Source organism: Gavia stellata, chromosome 19 (genome assembly GCF_030936135.1).
Source record: "Gavia stellata isolate bGavSte3 chromosome 19, bGavSte3.hap2, whole genome shotgun sequence".
Taxonomy (NCBI): Eukaryota; Metazoa; Chordata; class Aves; order Gaviiformes; family Gaviidae; genus Gavia; species Gavia stellata.
Window position 1 is genome coordinate 2,813,736 of NC_082612.1, and position 11,568 is coordinate 2,825,303.

Below are 11,568 nucleotides of genomic sequence, written 5' to 3' on the forward strand. Positions count from 1 at the left end.
ATATAGCAGGACTTTGGTCTTAAGGGAAGAGAAATAGTCACAAATCTTTGACTTCCACCTTCCAGTTTTCAGCACTGCTGCTTTCCTGGTGCCGCTGTCCTCCATACCAGTATAATGAGATAGCAGTGGGGCACTTAGATTAATTAGTGGCTGTAAAGCATGTGGAGCTCTTTGGTTAAGTGGTTCAAAGGGAACTGTTGTTTTAAGTGACCCCTATTGTTCTTACCTGGGTATCCAGTTGCCGAGTGGGCAGACTGCTTGTGTCTAGAGTGTTAATTACCGCATGTCCCTTAATCATGAAGGTTTGTAATCCTATTTCGGTTTGGAAATCCGCATGCCACAAGGCCCAATTAACATCTCTGATATCATCACCTGCTAGTCAATACACAGCTATTAGCCATCCATAACTATTCCCAACGAATTGCTGTGCAGACGTGCTGGGACAAGTTTTGCCAAGCCATATTGGAAGATAGTTTAGCAAGGCTAGTTAAAATAATACCTATTTAATTTGATGGCATTGAAAAGTCTCCCATCGCAACAAATAAATGACAAATATTTTTTGTCCTTTAGTTTAAAATTTGTTTTACAGAAGTTAGGGCTTCAGTATAAATCTTCATTTTTATTAGGATCCCAAAAGATTCAGATGGATTTTCCTCCAGTTTTAATTCCTTTTTTTGCTGATTTCACACCAGCCTTCTGGTTCAGTGTAACTCAAGAATTCCCCTCCGAAAGGCTATCGTCACTGTTTCTAAATAATGAGTGCTATAGCATCTGTAGCTAAGGAATTTATAACTTTATTTTCACTTACTGCATCTTTAGGTTCCCAAAGAATGGCAGGAAGGAATTGCTATTCTGTAAAGCACAGCATGTTACAGAATAGACAAATTGTGTTTTCTCATAGTACTGGAAACACTTTTCGTTTCTCCCCCCACATACACACTTCCCTTAATCACAAATAAATACCACATTGAAAGAAAATTATTCCTTGCATAAGTGAAAAAAACACAGATTTTTTTTCTAGACCTTACCATGACTCCTCCTTTGCCCACAACGCTTGATTGTTCTGCCAGGTCCAGACAGCACAGGGAGCAGACTGATTGTCCATTTATAAACGCAAAGCTGATGGGTGCATCACTTATAGTAAGGATCCTTGGGGCTAGGGTTTTTTTTTTCGCGATCCTACTCAGCTTTTTGCAACAGATCAGTTGATTACAGAGGAACAAAGACGGGACAGGGATCCTTCTCTCCTAATGTAGAAGATGAGCCCTTCTGCTGCAAGGCTGCAGAGAAAGCGCTGTTGAGCCATGCTCTTATAACAGATTTCCCCCCCCATCAAACTACATGATACAGGAATTACAGTTTTGCAGAGTGTTCTATTAAGTTTAAATTCGTAAAGGGAAAGCAATGTCTGTGTTCAAGTTGATGTCGGAATTTGCATTTTTAGAATTGTCATGCTATGGGTTTACAAAATGAACCTTTTTTGCTGTTTAGGTACATTGAAATATATGTTCCACTACGTGGCTTAATACAGCAGTCGGAGGAGGAAGAACATGCATATTCCATCTCTGTGATGGCAAGGTACACTTCAGAATGTGGAAAAAAAAAAAGCGGCGACTGCCAAGGGCATTTGGATAACAGAGACTGGAGCTCAGAGCCTCATCCTGTAAACATCACCTAGATGACGCCACTGCAAGGAGTTAGTTTGAAGTCAACTTCATTAACAGTAATCATTGTTCAAACTGGAGCAGATCCACAAGTCTTAACTTCAGAGCCTAAACCTGCTTTTATCCCTTGAAATACTGGCTTCAGTCACAAAAGAAAAAAATCGGTCGGCATGCCAGTTCATTCACCTTGCAGGGATGCTGTGTTCAAGGGTGCTCAGATGTATCTGATGGTACCTACAAGAGCGCTGGCCTGTGTCAGGAATATCCCGAGGAGAAGTTGTGCATGTTTATGGGAATCTAAGAGCGCTTGTCATCAAAATAAACTTGAAGACATTGTTGGCCGTCATCACTGGCATAGCAGACAGGAACTGTGCCTAGAAATAGAGATTGGCATAGCAACATCGCTGACTGTTTTGTAGAGAAGGCGGCTTATTTTTCCAGACTGCGACATTTAACAAACATTTTCTGTTTGTTGAAACTGTGGAACCTCACTAGATCAAACTGAATGCTAATCTGCTCGAGTCGCCACGACAGACTTTTGTCTCCAGTATGTACACATCACGAGTCACTGTGGTTTCGTTGGTTTTGTCCTATGACATTTGTTCCTTTGCCTTTGTCCACAAGAAATAGGACATGGAACTCGTTGAAACAGCCCCACAAATCCTCCAGACAATGATTAATTTTGCGAGATCCTGTTTTATCTTGTCGTTAGGGCTCCGTTAAGCTGCAGGCTGAGAAGCCCTTTGGTGCACCCTCTGACTAGCAATCTGCCAGGCCAGGGGGTCGACAGGCACCAGCGCGGCTGCCAGCTGTTTGCCGCTAGCTGTCTTCTACCTGAAGCGTTGGACCTTGGATTCACACTCCACACAAGGGGACTGATTGTAAAGAGAAGCTTGGAAGTCCACTTCCTGCAAGCTCTGAAACACCAGACTGTAAATATATTTGACTCGTGGTTTGAAGACGTTAAATGGGGCTTTTAAATCCCGATGGGCGTCTTGAACCCTCGAGGAACACCATGAGGAGAAGGGTCTCACGCAGACACCCCGGAGTTAGGCCCACGGGAGCTGAGCTACCTCAGGCCGCCAGACTCGGGGCAGCAGGTCAGCATTTGTCTTTATCCTTTATTACAGCGCAAGAGAGCTGCGGGGACGGGAGGTGTTTCTCGGCGGCTTAGCTGGCCCTAGGCGAGCCCCGCGGGGCCCGGCCGCCCTTGCTGTGGAGCCGAGCGACGGTTGGGCGCCGGCCGTTGGCACCGGCCGTTGGCACCCACCGCCCCCCGCCTCAACGCCAGGCTCCCCGCGCGCGCCCACGGCTCTGCCACGGTTGCTAAGGCCCGGAGCTGTAGGCGGGGCAGAGGTAGAACTCGTCCGGCCAATCCGGAGAGACCCACCCTCAGTCAGCGGCCAATCGCTGCCGGTAAACAACACACCCCCGCGGGGTGGGGAAGGGGAGGGGGGGAAGCCGCGGTGCTGGCCAATCAGCGGCTGGGGAGCGCGGACCAATCAGAGCAGGGGAGGGTTTGGGCGGACTTTTTAAAACGGGTCAGCCGCCGCTGCAGCCGCGCTGCCGGGTCCCTTTAAAGGCGTTCTGCGGCTCTCCCCGTCTCCCTCCGCCGGGGCCTCGCGCTCCCTCCGAAGCACCGCGGTTCCACCCCGCTTCCCGTCGAGCAGGAGTGCCGCTGGATGGCTGTGCCGTGGTCTGACCTCCGGGCTCTCTCGGGGCACCCCTAGCGTGCGCGGCTGGAAGCGGACTATTTTACTTCTCCGCGGCGCCTCACCGGCCGGGCCTAGGAGGGAGCGCTCCGCGCGGGGCCATCTGCGGGCCGCCAGAACAAAAACAAGGGGGCGGGGCTGCGCCGCCTCCATTTTGATGCGGGGCCGGGGCGGCGGCGGCGGGTGAGGGCCGGGGATGGTGCCGCTGCCGCGGGCGTCGCCGTGACTCGCTGGGGGAGGCGAGCGGGGCCCGCCGCGGGCGGGGGCGCAGGCGGCCCTGCCTGGATGCGGGGCCGGTGGCGGAACCCACCCGCGTCCGTGCGGTGACGGGAGCCGGGCTCGCCTCCCCCTCCCCGCCGCGGAGGAGCCGAGCGGTGAGGACCGCGGGGAGGGCCCGGTGGCCCCTCACCACCGCCCCGGGTGAGTGTGCCGGCAGCGCTGGCGGGGCCGGGCTGCTCCCTCTCTGAGGCGGCCTGTCGGGTCCCTTTGTTCGCCTCCCCGGTGCTGGGGGGGGTTCCCCCCCGGGGGGGAGGCGGCTGAGAGGCCTCCGGCGGGGAGGGGGCGGGGGGCGCCCGGCTGCCTTTGTCCGGCGGCGGGGGGCGAGCTGCCAGCTGCTGACGACGGGTGTCTGCCGTGAAGGTAAAGGCTCCGGAGGCGGGGGAGAAGATGAGCAGCGAGGCGCTGTGGCTTTTCAAGCAGCTGAATCTCCACCTGGAGCAGGAGGGGCGGTTTCAGCCCCGCGAGAAGGGGCTCAGCCTCATCGAGTGCGCGGCCGAGGTGAGGGGGGCCCGGGGAGCTGGGCTGGGGTAGGCGCGGCGGGAGGAGGCGGCCTCCTCGGGGCAGGAAATACGTGCGTTAAAAAACCTCTGAGCTACAAGCGAGACGTGCCTTAATGTCGGAGAGTTAATTCTTTCCTCTGTGAGCGCCGCTTGCCTTTTCTTTTAACTCTATTTCAATCTCTAGTTATTAACATACACTACATTATCGAAGAGCTATGACCTACAGGGCAAGTAAAATATTCAGGCGTTAAATATTTATTGCTTAAACTTCGAGTGAACGCAGAACCAAGAGAAGTGTACTGTTTTCATCTCGGGAGCTTTGTAGCACTACGTTGTACTGCTGCAGGAAAGCTGGGATGTCAAATAGGCAATTAATAAATGGGGAAATGATCAGCTTTTCATTAGCAAGGTCTAGGGGAATGAACCTAGAAACACTCGGTGCTTAACAGCAAAAAATAAACTAAGCATCACCATTTCCACACTAATGACTGGCGTTCTTTACTGAGTTTAGGGCAGGCTTACATTCCGTCAGATGTGTGCGAGTTCTTTGGGAAGGGCCTTAATGTTTAACAAAAAGTCTCTGAAATCGGTCTGCTTGTTTATTTTGAAAGCAGAACTTCTGTTGCTTAAATATTGACATGCAGGCAGAGAGGAGAATAAGCTGAGTTCGGTCATCTTTGTTTCTGTAAGGTCAAGAGTCACAGTGTATGCATGCATTTGGTAACTATTGTCCTAAAATAAGTGCGTACTTGGAAATGTGGTTGTGCTGGGTATTGCACCAGTGAGACTCAGGACCTGCCTGTAATCCAAGTACCTTGGGTGTGTTTTGAGTCTCAAGTATCTAAATTAATTTTTTTAATTTAAGAGAAATAAGAGTATTTACAGAAGAAAAGAATTGCTTCCCTTTGATCTAAGTAAAAGATGACTTGGGGAGCGAGCAGTCACAGTCATCACTGCTGCCACTGAATAATTCTGACTTTGTTTCTCTTGCCGTAGAATGAAAATACTCTGTGTCCGAGGCAGAGGAATGCCAAGGTGGAAGATCTTTGGAGTCTGACCAACTTTTTCGGTTTTGCAACAGAAACGTTTGTTTTGGCTGTTAACATTCTGGACAGATTCTTGGCTCTTATGAAGGTATTTTAGGGGGGAGAGGACCTGCTATAGTGTCAGCTGGGAATATGCGAGCTTCCTGTCAACTTTGTTGTCTGACAAAAAGGGGAAGGTTGTAATCTAGGTGATAACTCCGGCTATTTACTCATTATATGCTAGCAACATTTCTGAAGTTCTCCTTTGTAAACTTGGAGTTCAGTTCTTGCATGAAAGATGAGCTTACATTGATATGATGTAGTAACTATTTTATATTATGGCTTCTTTTTACCTCTAAAGGCAAGTAGCAGCACGATTTATTTCCTCTAAGTCTGTGACCTTTGCCATGTAGATGCAAAAGACTAAGAAGGGAGGAGTTAAAAAGGAGCAGACCAATATGTGTTACAGACTATTTCTAGGTGCTGTGTCAAAGCTTAGCTTAGCGCTGGAACTAATACCAAATTATCATTTCCTGGATGTTTTTCTTTCCATGTTCTGCTTTACAGCAGACAATTTGAACCTAAACCAGTTCCCCAGTATTAAGTTGGCGGAAAAACTAGAGTTGCATCAGTTCTCTGTTTTGCCTGTCCTTGAGGTTACACAGAAGATTATGCTGGTACATGGGAGAGAAGAGCAGAGGTAGGAACAAGTTGTGGAGGGATAGGACTGCCTAGAACAGGCTCGGGCTGGATTTGCATAGGTTTTAAATGAGGGTAAGTGAGCACTGCCGCTTGGAGGAGCGTGGTATTGCAGCTCTCACTGCAATTTATTTGTTGTGTACTGATGTGGAACAATGTCAATAGAGGGTGCTCAGCTGTCGAATGTCACTTCCTCTGACTTGGCTGTGGCAGATTGCTATTGCTTTATTGGCTCTGTCAACTGTGTTTCGCTGAAACTTAAGTGATGAAACTAGTCATGACTAGGTGAGGTGTATGAGCTGACGTCAGGTCTAGCTGAGATAAGCAAATCTCTCTTTCTACTGAACTGTGAATATTCGAAAGAGCTCACCTAGGCTGGGTGAGCTGTCAGTGTTGCTGTTTGATAAGCATGGTGTTTATGGGGGAAGTATTCATAGTGTTTCCTCTGATTTTTAGGTGAAACCGAAGCATTTATCTTGCATTGGAGTTTGTTGTTTCCAACTGGCTGCCCGAGTAGTCGAAGAAGAATGCAATATTCCATCTGCTCATGAGATCATCCGGATCAGCCAATGTAAATGCACTGTGTCCGACCTGAAACGGATGGAAAAGATAATTTCAGAAAAGTTGCACTTTGAATTTAAAGCTACTACTGCCTTAACCTTCTTGCACTTGTACCATGCTATTGTACTCTGTCATACCTCAGAAAGGTGAGCTGAATTGCACGTTGATGGTGGTCTATATGTTTGCTAAGCCCTTTTTCTCTTTAGTTGCCTCCTCAGTGATTATGGCATTGGCTGTATAGGAGGCAGCTCCTTAGTTTTTACTTCCTGACAAGTGAATGCTTGTTGATACAAGTGCTTCTTCTCTTGGGTGTCTTACAGGAAAGAAGTATTGAATCTCGACAAATTGGAAGCACAGCTAAAAGCTTGCAACTGTCGTCTAGTCTTTTCTAAAGCAAAAGTGAGTAGAAGTAGCTAGCTTTGACTTGTGAGTAGGTTTTGATTCATGTCATGTTGAGCGGTGTTTTTTGTCCTTCTAGCCATCTGTCTTGGCCTTGTGCCTTCTCACTCTAGAAGTTCAGACTTTGAAATCTGTTGAGCTGTTTGAGATCCTTCTGCGTGTTCAAAAGCATTCTAAGGTAAACACTTTCTGTGGATTGCTTTTGCAGTTGTTGAAACTGGTGTGGTTAATGATGTACAATGTTACATTTAAGGGACCCCTGATGCCAGTGTACAATCTTTACAGGTACTGTTTGGCACCAGCTGAAATAAGCCATGAAATGGGTCTTTAAGCATCTGTCTGCAACTCTTGTAACTAACATGGTTTCCCTGGTAGAATGCCAAATGCAAAAAACCTGCTGCTTAGAGAATGAGGTCAGGTAGTCATTTCACACTGGCACATCTTCGCAGCTGCCTGGCAAGCAAAAGGATTATGGGTTAAACGAGCTTAAATGTATAAAATGAGAAGAAATGCTGGCCTAATGCCTGCACAATACGTGCTTTAACAAGCAGCTGATTTAACTTGTACAGTTCTAGCAGTATGTTCTAGAGAAACTTCCAGTTGGTTCGTAGGACTACAATGACTGCTGGGCTGGCTGCTCTTTTTGCCTGAATAACTAACATAGGATATATAGCTTTGAGCTGCATTCTGCTTTTCACCCTTACAGTCAAATTGAACTAACCCAGTTTCTTGAGGGTTGGAAGTAGTTCCTTAAAGTATGAGATTATTCCATTTTAAAATGGAATAATCTGGGTTTCGTTTTTCCTTTGGGAGGTGATAATGGAAGTGTTAACAGCAACTGACAGGCAAACTGTCGACCCAACGTGGACGTTTCTGGGAGGTGTATAGCAGTTCACCTTCAAAAGCAGCCCAGCTTTGACAAAGGTATCACAGTTATGACTCACATCTTGACTGATATTTTTCCAAGTCTTTTCCGAGAAGGTAAAATGGAGGGAGAGGTTATCTTTAGAGTCTGTGTGTAATAGACTAAATAGGTTCTTTCTTGCTTTTCAGATAAGTGATAGTGACCTACTTTACTGGAGGGAACTGGTCTCGAAATGCCTAGCAGATTATTCTTCTCCTGAATGTTGCAAGCCTGATCATAAAAAGCTAGTTTGGATTGTTTCGAGACGTACAGCCCAGAATCTACAAAACAGTTACTATAGTGTTCCTGAGTTGCCAACAATACCAGAGGGCGGATGTTTCAATGAAAGCAAGAGGTTGGTTAAACTTATACCAGGTGGTTAATTTGTTGGGAATTCTCATTTTCTGGAAATGGTACTGGCAAGTCTGTATAACTAGGCTTATTCAGTACTACTTGGGAAAAAAATTGCTAGCTTTGAAAATACTTAACTTAAACAGAAGAAAAAAAAATGGAGAACTGTCACTGTGGTGTTCAAGAAGTGCAAGTGCTTTGCGGGGTGGGGGGAGGCATTCCATTTTTTTAGGGCAGGGAGGCTTATAAAGCATTTAAGTCTTCTAAAGTAATTTATATTTCATACTTGAACACTGGCTTCTTGGTAGGAGACTTTTGGCATTAGGAGAAAGGAAATTGTACTTTGTTATGATTTAAGTCTTAGTGCTGAGAAGCGTTTAGATCTGGCATGTTGTACTAGGAACAGAACAACTTGCAAGAAAACACAGGATTGAAGAGTACTTTGCCACTTCTAAGGGTTTGTGCTTTGTTTAAATTACCTTTCCTACTGTTCCTTCTAGTGAAGACTCCTGTGAAGATATGAGCAGCGGAGAAGAAAGCCTTAGCAGTTCTCCTCCGAGTGATCTGGAAGGCACCTTCTTCTTCGAACTCAAACCTAAAACAAAGTGGCAAACTCTTAGCTGTCGGTCTTAGCAGTAAGGATTTTTAATGCACCACAGAGTCTTTTGGCAATAATAAATGAGGTGGTAAACTGCATTAAGGCAAGAATTGCTGTGGTATATCAATGCTTTGAATGCCTGCCTTGGCTTTTTTGTTGTTGTAATTTTAAGGAAGAAAAAATCCCATTCATGTCCCCAGTTCAGCAAAAAAAGTTGATGTATAGTTCTGTTGTCAAGCATGAATGTAGTCCTGTACCTGATGGTCCAAAATGGTGAGCAGCTGAACACATTAGCGGTGTGCCCTGGCAGCACTGAAGGCTGACAGCATACTGGGCTGCGTTAACAGGAGCATGGCCAAGAGATGGAGGGAAGACTGGCCTTTTCCTCCCTTTACTTGGCATTCATTGTCATTTGGAACAGTGTGCAGTTCTGGGCTCAAGATGTTGATTGACTGGTGCAAGTCCAAGAGGAAGCTGCAAGGAGATTTAAGCGATTCGGGGCACAGGACCTGTGAGGAGAGGCTAGGCAAAATGAGCTTATTGAGCCTGGCAAAGTGGCCTTTGGGGGAAAATGGGATTGATCAGCAGCCTCTTGGTATCTAAGAGGAGGTTGCTGAGGAGGACATGATTTCAGGGTCTTGACTGAGAAGCATGGAGCATGAATGGGAGGCTTTCATTAAATTGAAGTGTGAAGTTCTCAGTTAATGGAAGAAAATGCTCCATGGGGACAGTCCAACATGGGAGTGGACCAAGAGGGGCTGAGCAGTCTTTGTCCTGGGATGTTGTAGGATTCAACACGACGAAACCCCGAGCTTGGTTTAAATTCAGCATTGACCCTGCTTTGAGCAGGAGGTTGGACTAGAGTCCTCCTGAGGGCACCTCCACCCTTTAGTATTTTGGGATTAGATCAAATTGGCTGAGTGGGTTATGTGGAATGATATGTATACATAGTACCAGGCTAAAATGATCTACTTCTAAATGGGCCAAATACTGAAACTGTTTTCACGCTTTACGTGCTGTGCTCCTTTTCAGGAGGATCTTGAGCTGTGTACTCAAAATAGATTTTTCTTAAAGCTTGGTTTTAATAAACTTTGGGAATCCCTGTTTCACAACAGGAGTATGCGTGGCAAGAAGGAGGTTTCTAGTCAATACTAGTTTTCACTAAAAGATAGTATTAAGTGTGTGGCAGGGAGCAATTTCATATTTTATTTCATACAGATGTTTTTACACTGAAACTCACATTGTATACTTCAGTGTGTTTAAAACCTTAACTGTTAACATGTCAATCCATACTATTAGCTTAGACTTATTAACATGGTAAATCTTGATAAGTCTACATTCCTTTTAATATTTAACCCTGTAGTTGTTTTTTGTATATTCATGTTATTGATTGAGTCATAATCAGACTTGTTTGCATGCTTATGTAAAGCAGTTAGTGCAGGAAAAGTTGATATTATGCAGTAATATCAGGTAAATGTGATGTTGATGAAGTAGTTAATGGTTTTCTCTGAACTTCTGTTGAAGCACAAACTGAAGTATGGTTGCCTTTCTCCCTATTGAGAACATGGCTAGGTAGCAAGTGGACTAATTAGCTCAGAATAATGGTGTGCAGTGTGGTGGTGCCAAAGTAGAAATGAAGGAGCAAACAAGCTAAAGGCTGTTTTGTAGATGCAGGTGTTGTTTTTAGAATGGTAAGAGCGGTGCCGTAAGTTCATAGCTGTTATGTGATTTCAGTTTTATAAGAATACGAAAAGTTTACAAAAATGTATATAAAAATGTAAATGAGAAAATGTACAGAAAAAAATTTAAAACAAAAAATGAGCAGAAAATACTGTATTTTTTTACGTTATATGTAACTTTTTGTAGGTATGTTGCATGTAGATAGTAATTTATTATGTACTCTGTGATATAAATACTGTACATCTGAAGACTTCTTACTGCAAGTCTCTGCGCCTAGAAGCTCACTTCTGAAATAGAGTACTTTGGTTACAGGTAACAAACCTACTGAGTCTTGTTTCAGTTGAAAATAAAAATAAACCAAGTGCTGTATTTGTTAACTGGTCTGAGTTACAGTTGGTTACTTGAGGCTTTTGGCTTGTTTGTTTTTTTTCTTCCAGTCTTCTGAGTGAAACCTGGTCTTGGGATGTGTCTGCGTCTTGGCAATCCAAAACACCTACAGTAACTCATCAAAGGCAAAGTTGAACTCGTTGCTGTTTTGTCTCATCCTGCCCATCTTGCCAAATTATTTCCAAATGGTGCCCATGCTGCAAAAATTAGGGACTAAGGGGCTGTAAATGGTTCTGATGGAAAGATGTTCCCAGCCCTAGAAAGACTGAAAGGGGGGGTCAGGACCTCCACTTGGCTACCTGCTGAGATGGCCGTAAACATCATGATAGACCTGTTGCACCTTGTAGCATGATACGGTTCTTCTTGTCCTTTTTTACTTTCTTGTGCAAGGGAAGGAGCGAGAGAAAGCACAGAGGTGCTCCCTCTGACAGGCCAGCCTGTCTTTCACCTCTGGCTGCTGCTGCTGGGAAGGGAAATCCTGCCTCGGATGTTCCGATGTTGGGGCAGTGTGTGTAGGCTGGGGCTGGGAATGAATAGGGTGCTGTGAGGCTGACAGTGAGTGCTGTCACTCATAGGCCGGCGGCATGTGTGGGAAGAGTAAGGCCACCGATACTGTTCAAATAATCCTCAGGTTTTTTCTTACTGGCCTTCATAGCTACTTTTATTAAAATACAGGAACACTACAAGGCTTCTCACTTCCCACATACAACAGATGAGGGCTGGACACTTGATATTCCTAAGTTCCATGTGAAATTCCCTTCTGTCTAACTCGCGTGTACCACTGAAAGTCAATTATATAATGGGAGTGT

At 45.7% G+C, this 11,568-nt stretch overlaps 1 protein-coding gene across 1 annotated transcript; it reads left to right on the forward strand.

The window, feature by feature from the left end:
* Nucleotides 1-3,776: 3,776 nt before the first annotated feature.
* On the forward strand, nucleotides 3,777-10,777 carry CCNG2 (cyclin G2). The gene is made up of 8 exons (XM_059826805.1): nucleotides 3,777-3,796; nucleotides 4,016-4,153; nucleotides 5,152-5,289; nucleotides 6,336-6,586; nucleotides 6,761-6,839; nucleotides 6,919-7,017; nucleotides 7,893-8,098; nucleotides 8,595-10,777. Exons 2-8 carry the CDS (start codon nucleotides 4,043-4,045, stop codon nucleotides 8,725-8,727), a joined length of 1,017 nt encoding a protein of 338 aa, XP_059682788.1. The 5' UTR covers nucleotides 3,777-3,796; nucleotides 4,016-4,042; the 3' UTR covers nucleotides 8,728-10,777.
* The last annotated feature ends 791 nt before the right edge of the window (nucleotides 10,778-11,568 follow it).

Coding starts and splice junctions, on each gene's coding strand:
- CCNG2 (XM_059826805.1), top strand. CDS start 4,043: ATGAGCAGCGAGGCGCTGTGGCTTTTCAAGCAGCTGAATCTCCACCTG. Junction 4,154..5,151: donor TCATCGAGTGCGCGGCCGAG/GTGAGGGGGGCC, acceptor CTCTTGCCGTAG/AATGAAAATACTCTGTGTCC. Junction 6,840..6,918: donor TAGTCTTTTCTAAAGCAAAA/GTGAGTAGAAGT, acceptor TTGTCCTTCTAG/CCATCTGTCTTGGCCTTGTG.